Source organism: Microcaecilia unicolor, chromosome 8 (genome assembly GCF_901765095.1).
Source record: "Microcaecilia unicolor chromosome 8, aMicUni1.1, whole genome shotgun sequence".
NCBI lineage: Eukaryota > Metazoa > Chordata > Amphibia > Gymnophiona > Siphonopidae > Microcaecilia > Microcaecilia unicolor.
The window spans coordinates 226692932-226705882 of record NC_044038.1 but is presented as its reverse complement, the minus strand read 5'-3'; the positions used below and the strand labels follow the sequence as shown (position 1 = coordinate 226705882).

The 12951-nt window shown below is 44.2% G+C and overlaps 1 protein-coding gene across 2 annotated transcripts in view; it reads right to left on the bottom strand.

Moving 5' to 3' along the window:
* Nucleotides 1-5289: 5289 nt before the first annotated feature.
* Nucleotides 5290-12951, bottom strand: part of LOC115476932 (WAP four-disulfide core domain protein 12-like) — a 46172-nt gene continuing 38510 nt past the window's right edge. For both annotated transcript variants that reach the window (XM_030213522.1, XM_030213521.1), the window contains exons 2-3: nucleotides 10883-11023; nucleotides 5290-5721 (exon numbers count right to left, since the gene is read on the bottom strand). In XM_030213522.1, coding sequence (XP_030069382.1) covers nucleotides 5717-5721; nucleotides 10883-11023 — 146 coding nt within the window. In that variant the 3' untranslated portion in view covers nucleotides 5290-5716. The remainder of the gene's footprint in view (nucleotides 5722-10882; nucleotides 11024-12951) is intronic.

The following is a 12951-nucleotide window of genomic DNA, read 5'->3' as shown; positions in this document are numbered from 1 at the left end:
CAAGTTCAGAGTCAGTAGTCTCAAGCAAAAGAGAAATGTCTATCGGCTTTTCAGTTGTCCGATTCAGGTCTTTCCCAGGGATATAATAAGCCAAGGAAAAAGGTGGAAAGTTCTGTTCAGGTATATTCAAAGTTTCACACATATAGCGTTTTAACATCTCAAGAGGGGCTACATTTTGTATTCTAGGAAAGTTAACAAATCTCAGATTATGGTTTTTAGTATAATTATCACCTAAACTAAATTAGGAATTTTTTCAAACTCATATAGCAATATAATAAACACACAAAATGTTTGAAAATATCAAATGCCAAATGAGTGAGTCTCCCTCTGTGCAAGGAATTTAAAATTATAATTCCTATTGTTTTACTGACTTAACAAAGGACCTCAAATCTCCTACGCTCTTGAATTTAGGGGGAGGTGCCTTGGATTGATTTTTTGATTTACAACTACGAGGGTCAGATTTGGGTTCATTATTATAAATTTGCGATTTAGTCTAAGTGGGTGGCCTCACTGTGCTATATAGACAGTGAGTTTTTTTAGATCATTCGGTTTTCTCACGTTAAGGTGAGTTTTTTACGTCTGGTCTGTTTTTCTTCTGTTTCTTCTCCCACCGGGACCTGTGATAGTAATTGACTCCTTATAAAGATGGGGTTAAGATTTATACTTGCAGACTAAAGTTTGCAGTAGTTTCCCCAGTAGGAGATTTGAGGTCCTTTGTTAAGTCAGTAAAACAATAGGAATTATAATTTTAAATTCCTTGCACAGAGGGAGACTCACTCATTTGGCATTTGATATTTTCAAACATTTTGTGTGTTTAGTATAATTATCAAACATTTCAGTTTTCATCCTAAGACTGGTCAGATCTTTTATCATCATAGATTGTGTTGTTTCAAAATTCAAAACCTTTTGATCTAATTTTTCCTCCAATTTTCCAAGTTTATCATCTAAAACTTTAATCTCCTCTTCTTTTTCTTGTAAATCAGTTTCCAAAGTTTTTATTTTTGGTAACATCTCATGACTTTGTTTCAGGAAAAATTGTCCCAAGTTAGATACCAAATCCCATAAAGTATCTAGAGTCACTTCTTTTGGGTTTTCTACTAACGCTTTAGGTATTTCTAACCTTATAGAAGACTGTTCAAAGATCACACTCTGTCCCTCAGCTCCTCTCCCCTCACTCAGTGGCGTTTCCATGGACAAACTGCCCTCCATTCCTTGCTCCGATGTTAACAGAGCTTCCTCTCGATGTTCTTCTGGGCCCTCAACACCTTCCGGAGTGGATCCTGTCGATCCAAGGAGGAAGGAACTCGCGCCAATCGGCTGGGGAGGTGGTGAGCGCATAGCGGGGCTTAGAGTAACATCAAGGCCAACGGAAGCCGAATTCTCCAGATCGCCGGCGTTCCCAGCTGGCAGCATTCCACTATCACAAACAGCTCCCGGCGGTCTCAAGAACTGGTCAATAGGACCAGGCAATGAAGGGGGTAGAGGGGAAGCTCTAGCCACTACTCTCCCTCGATGTTTCAGCATTATCTCTACAATGGTAAGATCGAGACCCGCAGCATCTTAGTGAGATGCAGCCATCTTGGATTCCCCCTTCTCCAATTTCTTTTAAATGTACTACTTTGTAGCTTCATTGCATGCCCCCTAGTCCTAGTACTTTTGGAAAGAGTAAACAAGCGTTCCACTCCACTCATTATTTTTAGACCTCTATCATATCTACCCTCGGCCATCTTTTCTCCAAGCTGAAGAGCACTAGCCGCTTTAGCCTTTCCTCATAGGGAAGTCATCTCGTCCCCTTTATCATTTTCGTTTTCCTTCTCTGTACCTTTTGTAATTCCACCATATGTTTTTTGAAGTGCGGTGACCAGAATTGCACACAGTATTCAAGGTGCAGTCTCACCATGGAGCGATACAAAGGCATTATAACATCCTTATTTTTTTTCCATTCCTTTCCTAATAATACCTAACATTCTATTTGCACACTGAGCAGAGGGTTTCAACGATGATGCCTAGATCTCTTTTCTGGTTGGTGACTCCTAATGTGGAACCTTGCATTATGTAGCTACTAGTAAAAGAGGCCCGTTTCCGACAGAAATGAAACGGGCGCTAGCAAGGTTTCACACCCCTCTTCCTCCCTCCCTCTCTCTCCTCCGAGTTCCAGCCCCCTCCCCTCCGAGTTAAATGCCCCCCTACCTCCCTCCCTCCCTCCCTCTCCGAGTTCCAGGCACCCCTCCCCTCCGAGTTCCAGGACCCCCCTCCCCTTCGAGTTCCAGGACCTCCCCTCCTCTCCAAGTTCCAGGACCCCTCCCCTCCCCCCTCCTCTCCGAGTTTAAGGACCCCTTTCCCTCCCCTTCCCTCTGAGTTCCACGCCCCTCCTCTCCTCCGAGTTCCAGAACCCCACGCTTCCTTCCCTCCCTCTCTCTCTCTCCCCTCTGAGTGCAAGCACGACCTGTCCTCCGGCAGCCCCTCACCTTCCTAAGTGCCGGCAGTAATTTAAAAATTCTTATCTCGGGGTCCGGTGTCAGCAGTGAAGTTGAGTGGCGCTTCAGACTGCCTTCCCATCTGTCTCAGCTCTGCCTCTGGTCCCGCCCTCAATTCCTGTTTCCAGAAGGGCGGGACCAGAGGCAGAGCTGAGACAGATGGGAAGGCAGTCTGAAGCACCGCTTGCCTTCACTGCTGACGCCAGACTCCGAGGTAAGAATTTTTAAATTACAGCTGGCACTTAGGAAGGCGAGGGGCTGCCGGAGGACAGGTCATGCTTGCACTCGGAGGGGAGAGAGAGAGAGGGAGGGAGGCGCGGGGGCGAGGAACTCGGAGGAGAGGGGGGGCGTGGAACTCGGAGGGAGGGAGGGGGCTGCAACTCAAAGGGGACGGGGGCATCCTGCAACTCGAAGGAGAGGAGGGCCTGGAACTCGGAGGGGAGGACAGGGAGAGAGGGAGGTAGGGGGCATGGAACTCAGAGGGGAAGGGGCTGGAACTCGGAGAGGGGGAGGAGGAGAGGGGGACCTAGAACTTGGAGGGAGGACGGGGAGGAGGGAGGGGGCGATTCTCTAATCACCTCCAACGTTCTGTGGCTGGCTGGTGCTGGCTTCCCTTCCCTCTCACTGATCCGCCCTCTGACGTCATCGCCAGGGCGGACCAATGGGAAGTGTGTTACGAACCTAGGCATCCAGACGGAGGGGCAAATTATTATATAGGATAGGTCGGGTTCTTCTTTCCCACAAGCATCAATTTACACTTGCTCACATTAAACGTCTTCTGCCATTTCGATGCCCAGTCTCCCAGTCTTGTAAAGTCTTCTTGTAGTTTTTCACAATGCTCTTGCGATTTAACAACTTTGAATAACTTTGTGTCATCAGCAAATTTAATTACCTCACTATTTACTCCCATCTCTAGATCATATTGGGTCAGACTAAATGTCCATCTAGCCCAGTATTCTGTTTCTAGCATTGACCAATTCGGGTCACAAGTACCTGTCAGGATTCCATGCCATTTACCATCAGGAAGAAGCAGTAGCTTTTCCCACATGTTCCTTAATAACAGGTTACAGACTTTTCCTCCAGGAATTTGTTCAAACCTTTCTTTAAACCAGGGCTGACTTTTCATAGGTAGAGCTGGTGTAGTTTCAGTTGTCAGAATTAGTGCTGGCATGATATAGTGAACTTCTGAGAGTTCGTTGGTATGTTTTTCTGCTATCTGAGGACCTTTTATTTGAAATATGAGTTGTGAGAGGCAACGTCAGGAAGGATATATGAAATAGTAGCTGTTATTTCACTTCCAGTCCTTTTGACACCAGAGTAAATAAGGCATTTTCTAGATTTGACTGTAGAGGGACAAGGCACACCTGGCAGGTCTAGACATAGAAACTGAGCAGAAAAACATGGGTCACCCTGGGAAGGAGAAGTTGCTGGGGGCAAGCTCAGGCAATTTGAAAGTACTGCAGCAAGACAAAGCAATGGGGTGGGAATTGTGAATCATCCCACCCTGAGGGAGCCCTTGTTCTGCTGCTGGAGTGGAGAAGTAGCTTAATAGTTACCACAGTGGCCTGAGAACTGGGGAGGAACTGGGTTTGATTCCCAATGCAATTCCTAGTGACCTTCGGCAAGTCACTTGAGGAGCGTTTTACTAAGGGTTTGTGCACACTAATGGATATTACTGTTTGCTAAGTAACCCATTTACGCCAACTAAAACCTGGTGTAAACTTCCACGCCTAACTTAAGCATGGATCTGGCATATTCTATAATAGGAATGCCCACATCCCGTCATGCCCCTCCCATGGCCACACCCCCTTTTGAGATCTGCGCATTAGAATATACATACACCACTTTACAGAATTCACTTAGAAAGTTGTACGTGTAAATTCTAATTAGTACCAATCAGTGCAGACAATTGATTGATATTAGCCAATTATAAGCACCGATTGGCTAGTTAATCAATTAAGTCACGCGTGTAGTTTGGCCTCACTGTCAAATTTGCGTGTGCAACTTTAGTTGTCATATATAGAATCCAGGCCTAAGTTAGTTTTGTGCAGACTGATGACCACCAGCTCTTCAAGAAATCCTTAAGGACATTTTTATTCCAGAAAGCTTACCCCACTGCCAACACCAAGTCCTAACCTTCCTCACATCGACTGTACCCGCATGACCACCGACTGTACCTACCTCATGTACCCTTGTACCAGCCTCGTGATGCACCCTGGTCTTATCCTCATGTTCTTACCCCTCCCTTTGATTCCTTGAATCTGTACCCTCCCAGAATTGTATCCTTTTGTAATTTTGTAAGCCACATTGAGCCCGCTGTTGTGGGATAATGCGGGGTATAAATGTAGCTAAATAAATAAATAAATACAAACTAGCGATTGCTCACACTACTGCATTTATGCACAAAAGTGGACATTTATATGTGTGGATCAAAGTGTTCTATAAATTTAAGTGTTATAGAATGAGGGGTCTATTCGCTCAAGTAATCTTGTTTGATCAAACTGTACGATATACACACAGAAAAATTGAAGTGGCTACATGTCATAGTGGATGTTCCCAGGGACAGACAATGGGCAAATCGGAGCCAGGATGGAAACTTATGCATTATTCACACTTTTACACGGACAGAACTATGCATGCCTTGGAGCGGTGTAAATTATACACCTGCTTTCTCTAAGGTTTATAAAGGCAACATATCCATTTATGTGTCTTGATAGCCTGGGTGCCCTGTCATAAAATTACCCCCATTACTCACAGCAACAGTCCCTGTAAGTAAATCTGAGCCCAGCAAAAGAAACTGCAGGCAAATGAGCAGACTTCATCATTCAAGCTTTTTATTCTGACAATAATTGAACAGCTCTCTGTATACATATGTTTAAAGTTTTATCTGAACTTTAATCTGTTGGGGTTTTCTTCAGTTGTGTAAGTTTCACTGCATCAGAAAACACCTCATTTGCACAATACAAACAGGATTCAAATATGGTCATTTTTTCAGATCAAACACATTAATGGTATACAGTACACAGCAGTGATCAATGTACAGCCACAACATCAGGATTTGCCTTTACAGCTCTAATGAGCTGCTGAAATGGAGCAGATGGTAATACAGATGTTAATGATGTTCCTGGATTTTCCACATACTGTATGTTCCATAAGTGAGATCCATGTCAGAAAAAGGTGAAATTCCATGCATTCCCTTGTGCCAGAGCTGAAAAGGCAGGCATCTATCTATATCATAGTTAATCTGCAAAGACAAATCAGAGACTATCAAGTAACTGTATTCACATTCCAGTTTCTCTCCTGTCTTCTTAATACTCCCTTTTGATGGTCTCAGAGTTCCCAGAACACACAAGACTGGAATCTTTGGAGGCTGTGATGCTTTTATGGATCTGTGACAAAACAGTGGGCCTGTAAAACTGTATTATTTCTTGAAGTGTATTTTTCTAGTTTGGTCAGTAGGAGGTGCATGTTTATGTTTAAATCTGTTAGAGAGACCTGACTGTTCCCGCTTTAGTTAACACAGGTAAGAGGTAACCTGCAGTGAAGTGGCCAGCTATTTTTAAAACTTGTTGTTCTGGGCTCTGATTGACCCAGGAGCTCAAAATTAATCTAGGATACACTGGCTTTTTCTACAGTCTCAGCATGGAAGTAGAGAGAGAAAGACCTCTTTACTCAGACCCTGTAAACAGTTATATTTGATTACCTGTGAGCTGCTACATTTCCTATATTTCCTAGGCACTATTCAGGTAGTGAACAAATGTTTAGATAGTTCTATAATTGATCCATATTCAGTTACCCGTTACTATGTGCTGTTTTTGTTCCATCTGTTTTTATGGTTCACTGTTCAATATTTTTCGTGACAATAAACATTTTTAATTTATTGCCTCTGCTTGTCTGGACTGACTAAGGATCTTAGTGGTTTGTGTGTTGGGTCTATGGGTGCTTTCTAGGAACTGTGGGACCACTGGGAGTGTGGCCCAGTAACCTAGGAATCACTAGGGATAATTTGAGAGCGGGAAACTCGCCCAGAGGTGGTTGGGACCAGTCGGTGGGAGGAGGGTGATAGTGTAGAGCAGGGTGATAGTGTAGAGCACAAGCGGCAGGTGCAGGCGGACCTGAGCTGTGCTGGGGATAGACCTTCTAAGTGGCCGCAGGGTAGCCTCAGGCAAGTGGCTATGCATTTTCTAACAGGATCATGTCAAGATGACCTGTTTGAGCTTTTCAAACCACACAGAGATCTTAAGTAGATGTGACCACACCACACAGCACACATATACAAGACAATTAAGAATGTGACAGATTTACTGGAAAAAAAAAAATCTAATGTTCTAGAAGCTTCAGCAAAAATTGCACAATCCAGAGCCAAATTTTAACTGTCCTTTATAACTCAGGATATTTGTACCCCTAATATTTAGGAACTCAGTATCCCATAAAATCAATCAATAACAATAATAATGCTGATATCTTAGTTTGTGGCCCAGCATGAACGCCCACAGATGGGACAACACTTGTCAGCTCCTTTGCATTCAAAGTCTTTGCCGCATTCAGTCTGAAGAGGCAACGCGCACTTGGCGTTTACCATTGGGCACTCACCAGGTTTATCTGGGCGGGGGGAGGGGGGGGGGAGAAAGTCACATCATTAAAAGCCTCTTTCTGTGTGGCTGTGTAGTTCTCAAATCCTTGACAACAACCAACCAACACAGACGTTTAGGAACAAGTTTACGAAAAAGCATAAGGTTTTAGCACTTAACACAGATTAACAACCAAAAGGAACAGGCCTCACTGCAAAGGCAATGTAGTAACTATTGAACGTATGTCCAGCCTTCCCCCTGCAGCTTCTACGCAGACAGGCTCCCTAGCACACTTTCCCCTGGGTTCTATTTATGGAGTCCAAATTTGGGAGCTGAAATTTCAGCCTAGATTAAAGATTCACGCACAAATAGTTAAACTATCCATTAGCTAGCAATTAATTGATGTTAACAACCAATTGTTGCAGTTAATTGCCAATAATTGGGATTTGCGCACAAAGTTTCCTGTGTGGTATTCTATAAAACCGGGTGCTTGAATCCCCTAGTGCACAACTCAGAAAGGACAATGGCCAGGACAAGGGCAGGGGCAATCTGAATAGTTGTCCACAGTTTTATAGAATGTGATCACTGTCACCGGTTATCAATACAGCAGTGAGATTTATCTCTATTTATATAGCTAAGCAATTAACAGTAGGAGGAATTTTTGGTGCTAATATCTGGATAGTGCCACGGAAAATCCACAGCTAGGGGGATGCATGGCCAGTGTTAGAGATGCAGAGGCCCAGGGCAGAAACTGAGGAGGGGACTTCCCAAAGCCTACTTCAGGCTGTGCTTCCTTCAGTTTAAAGCAGGCTTGGGGCCTACTGTGGCATGGGAGCCAGGGCAACTGTCCTGCTGCCACTCTCATAAAGCTGGTTCCACATTTAGGGACAGATTCAGTAAACAGGACTCAAGAATCAGCACTGATAGAAATCAGCACTGAGCACTAATCTCTACAGCTCCAGGATGAGAACGCTTTATAGAGTAACTAGTAAAAAAAGACCCATTTCTCAAACAAATGAAATGGGCGCTAGCAAGGTTATCATGTAATGACAATTATGTTTTTAAGGGAACCGTTAAGAGAGAGAGTGTGTGAGACAGAGAGAGTGTGTGTGTGTGAGAGAGAGAGTGTGTGAGACAGAGAGAGTGTGTGTGTGTGTGTGAGAGAGAGACTGTGTGCGAGTGTGTGTATGTGTGAGAGAGAGAGTGTGTGTGTGTGTGTGTGAGAGAGAGAGAGAGAGAGTGTGTGTGTGTGTGTGTGTGTGTGAGAGAGAGTGTGTGTGTGTGTGTGTGAGAGAGAGAGAGACTGTGTGCGAGTGTGTGTGTATGTGAGAGAGAGAGAGTGTGTGTGTGTGTGTGTGTGAGAGAGAGAGAGAGAGTGTGTGTGTGTGTGTGTGTGTGTGTGTGAGAGAGAGAGACTGTGTGCGAGTGTGTGTGTGAGAGAGAGAGTGTGTGTGTGTGAGAGAGAGTGAGAGAGAGTGTTTATGTGTGAGAGTGTATGTGTGAGAGAGAGAGAGTGTGTGTGTGTGTGTATGTGTGTGTGAGAGAGAGAGTGTGTGAGAGAGAGAGTGTTTGAGAGAGTGTTTATGTGTGTGAGAGAGAGTGTGTGTGTGTGAGAGAGAGAGTGTGTGTGTGAGTGAGAGAGAGAGAGAGTGTTTGTGTGTGCCTCATACAGTAGCTGACAGCAGGAACAGACCATGCTGACACCATCAAAGCTTTGCCCTCAGTATCTCTATTATGGGAACAGCTCTGTTTGCTTGTTCAACTTCAGAAACCGAAATCTACTTCCCCTTCCCTTTTCTTAAACCCTGAAAGCTGGCTGATGTTAGCCTCTTAAAGATGTTAGGAACCCAGGCAGCCAGATGGAGGTGCAAATTATTATATAGGATATAGGATTATTAAATAGGATGTGCTCAACTTTGGGTAAGTAAAAAACACTCTGGGGACAAAATAACTAACCAATGCTGAAGGGTAACGTCATACAGCAAACAAAAAAGAACCAACAGCCCAAACAAACAATTTCACGTCCATATCAAAAATGAATTAAAAACAAATTTTTGAAAACATTTTTTACATGTTCATTGATAACTGAAGAGCCTAAATGATTGGCACACCCTTGCTCCTCCCTTGGCCACGCCCCTTTTGAAATAGGCATTATGGGATTTAGGCCCTTGGTTGTTATAGATTTTATTATGTAATCTGCTCTGAGGGGCCCTTTTACTAAACTGCGGTAAAAAGAGGCCTGCGGTAGTGCAAGTGCGTGTTTTTGGCACGCACCGTGCCGTTTTTTTTACTTAGGCTGGGTAAAAGGGCATTTTTTAATGCAGGCAGTAAATGGCCGTGCGCTAGAATGAAAGGTAGTGCGTGGCTATTTATTGCCTAAGCCCTTACCGTCACTTGTTGAATTAGTGGTAAGGGCTCATGCGCTACCTGCACTATAACCACACAGCATGCACCAATATGGCTGTCCTGACGATTACCACCAGGAACAGCCCTGCCAACTTTCAATTTGGCGTGTGTAACCTGCACATAAGCCCTACCATGTTTTAGTAAACGGGCCCCTGAAAGTTTTTACTCTAGGGTGGTATATCAAATTTTAATAAACCTAAATAAAGCGCAGGCAGATGAGCACACAAATCCTAATTGATGCCAATTAACATCAATAATTAACATCAATTGATTGATAGTTAAAGGTTCATTAACCAATTAGTTTGCATATGCATCTTAAATCCACATCCAGATTTGGAGTGGAGAAGTGGCCTAGTGGTTAGAGCACCAGTCTTGCAATCCAGAGGTGGCCAAATCCCACTGCTGCTCCTTGTGATCTTGGGAAGTCACTTAACCTTCCATTGTCTCAGGTACAAGCTTAGATCATGAGCCCTCCTGGGACAGAGAAATATCTAGTGTACCTGAATGTAACTCACCTTGAGCTGCTACTGAAAAAGGTGTGAGCAAAATCTAAATAAATAAAAAATTTGGGTGACCTTTATAGCATCTGGGAAATAATGTGCCAAAATGAAAAAGGTCTGTGCACGCTTAGTACACAGAACTGAACATTTTAGATACTTAAATCAGCTGCCTGCAAGCTGCCCCCTCCTCAATACACCTGGAGGGACTGTGAAAGCACAAACATGGGACTAAATCAGTAAATGGAACTGAAAGAATTGCGCAAAAAATCCGCATGTGGCGCTACTCTATTCACGTCATTTATAGAATAGTGTTTAGAGCTGACTTGTACGCTAAGCTTTGGGCATGAGGCTTTACACCAAGTGAATCCTGGCATATAAATTAGGCTAGAATCCCTGGTATTCACTAATACTTTGTGCTTATTTAGTGAACGCCCCTGACCCTCCCATGCCCTTCCCATAGCCACGCCCCCTTTGAGTTGTGCAATATAAGACTTATGGGCGGATCTTTAGAGAATATTGCCTAGCAAGGTGCATGTGTAGATCCAAAATACGGCCAATTAACGCTAATAATTGAATGCTAGCACCCAAACATTAGCGCTAATTGGCTCGTTACCCAATTTAGTTGCACACATTCTGCATTGGGAAATTTGTGCACCAGAGGATGGGGTGTGTTTCCAAATCTTCATGTGTGCTTCTCCATCCCCAGGAAAATTCTACCCACACAAGAAGCAGAGGGAAATTTCTGCAGGTTCCTTGTACCTGGGACTGCTTTTGAAAGTGAAAGTAAATGTGTAACTTTCCCTTGGAGAACTGTGATAACCACAGGTAAAAAGTACCCAGGAGCTTTCAACCAGAGCGAGCAGCTTGAAATCATCCCTTGTTTGTTTCAGTCTTTGCTATGGCTGGATCTACAGCATTAAACTCTTACCAAAAATTGCTGCTTTGCATTGCATTTTACACATGTAAGAACAACACTTTTCATATGTTGCGCATTCGACGTCATAAGTACAGTCAGGAGGGTATGATAGTAAGCATCGCATGAAGTCATCAGGGCAAAACCCAGGATGGTCTGTAAAGGAGAAAAATCCCACTGAAAACATGAACTTGCCTCTGAAACTAGAAAGCATTGCAAAGTCTGAAACGGGGCACATCATTGGACTGGTTCTATCCTGGAACCGCTTGATTCCACTCAGCAGATAAGCCCTAGCATTTGCTTTGAACTGTAAGCACCGATGAGTAGTTTTATATGGGCAAATATTATGGAACCTTTCTGACCAAACATCAGTTGATGGACGCTAAAGGCTCCTTTTATAAAGTCGCGCCAGCAAGTTTGGTGTGGCATACGTGACAAAGCCCATTTTGTTCCTATGTGCTTCGTTGTGGCAGTACAACTTTGTAAAAGGAGCCCTCAATTCATATATTGCACTGTTTGGATCAGAGATCGATGATATAATTTAATTTGCTGTTGTTATGAGACCATGAGCTACAAATGTAGCTGCTTTGGGAGTTTTAGCAGCGGTAGTTGAGCTATAATGAACAATTAATTACTGAAGATCTCGCTTCCTATTTAAATAATAGCAAAAATAGAAAAAATTGATTATAAAGGTCATGTAGAGGGGCATAATGATAGGGACGCCCAAGTTTTGCTGAGGACGTCCTCGCAAAACGTCCCGGTGGAGGAGCGGGGAAACCCGTATTTTCAAAACAAGATGGGCGACCATCTTTCATTTCGATAATACGGTCGTGGATGCCCAAATCTTGTCGTCCCTACAGATGGTCATCCCTTGACTTGGCCATTTCTGATTTTCGGCGATAATGGAAACTAAGGACTCCCATCTCAGAAACAACCAAATCCAAGCTCTTTGGTCGTGGAAGGATCCAGCATTCGTAGTGCACTGGTCCCCCTGACATGCCAGGACACAAACCGGGCACCCTAGGGGGCACTGCAGTGGACTTCATAAATTGCTCCCAGGTACATAGCTCCCTTACCTTGTGTGCTGAGCCCCCCAAACCTCCCCCAAAACCCACTACCCACAACTGTACACCACTACCATAGCCCTTACAGGTGAAGGGGGGCATCTCGTTGTGGATACAGTGGGTTTGTGGTGGGTTTTGGAGGGCTCACATTTACCACCACAAGTGCAACAGGTGGGGGGGATGGGCCTGGGTCCGCCTGCCTGAAGTGAACTGCACCCACTAAAACTGCTCCAGGGACCTACTGTACATATGCTGCGATGGGCCTGAGTATGACATTTGAGGCTGGCACAGAATATTTTTAAAGATTTTTTTTGAGGGTGGGAGGGGGTTAGTGACCACGGGGGGAGTAAGGGGAGGTCATCCCCGACTCTCTCTGGTGGTCATCTGGTCAGTTCGGGCAACTTTTTGTGCCTTGGTCGTAAGAAAAACAGGACCAGGTAAAGTCATCCAAATGTTCATCAGGGAAGCCCTCTTTTTGCATTATGGGTCGAGGACACCCATGTGTTAGGCACGCCCAAGTCCTGCCTTTGCTACGCCTCTGACACACCCCTGGGAACTTTGGTCGTCCCCGCAACGGAAAGCAGTTGGGGACGCCCAAAATCGACTTTCGATTATACCGATTTGGGCGACCCTGTGAGAAGGACGCCCATCTTCTGATTTGTGTCGGAAGATGGGCGTCCTTCTCTTTCTAAAATAAGCCTGTTAGTACCTTAGGGGGTTCTTTTACTAAAGCTAAGCTCAAGTTATCTGCAGCAGGGCTCATTTTATTTCTGTGGGCCCCGCTGATCATAACTCAAGCTAAGCGTTAGTAAAAGATCCCCTTAGTTAGTCTGGTCTTTTTACGTAGGGGAGTTTGGTTGTTGGGTACTGAATTATTCTACCTCTTCAAAATATATGAATTGTTGGCAGAAATGCAAACAACCATAAACTGTGATTTATTTATTTCTTAATGATTTACCATACCGCTTTAAACTGAGTAGCAGACTAAAACAAATTATGAAAATAAATACAACGATTGGT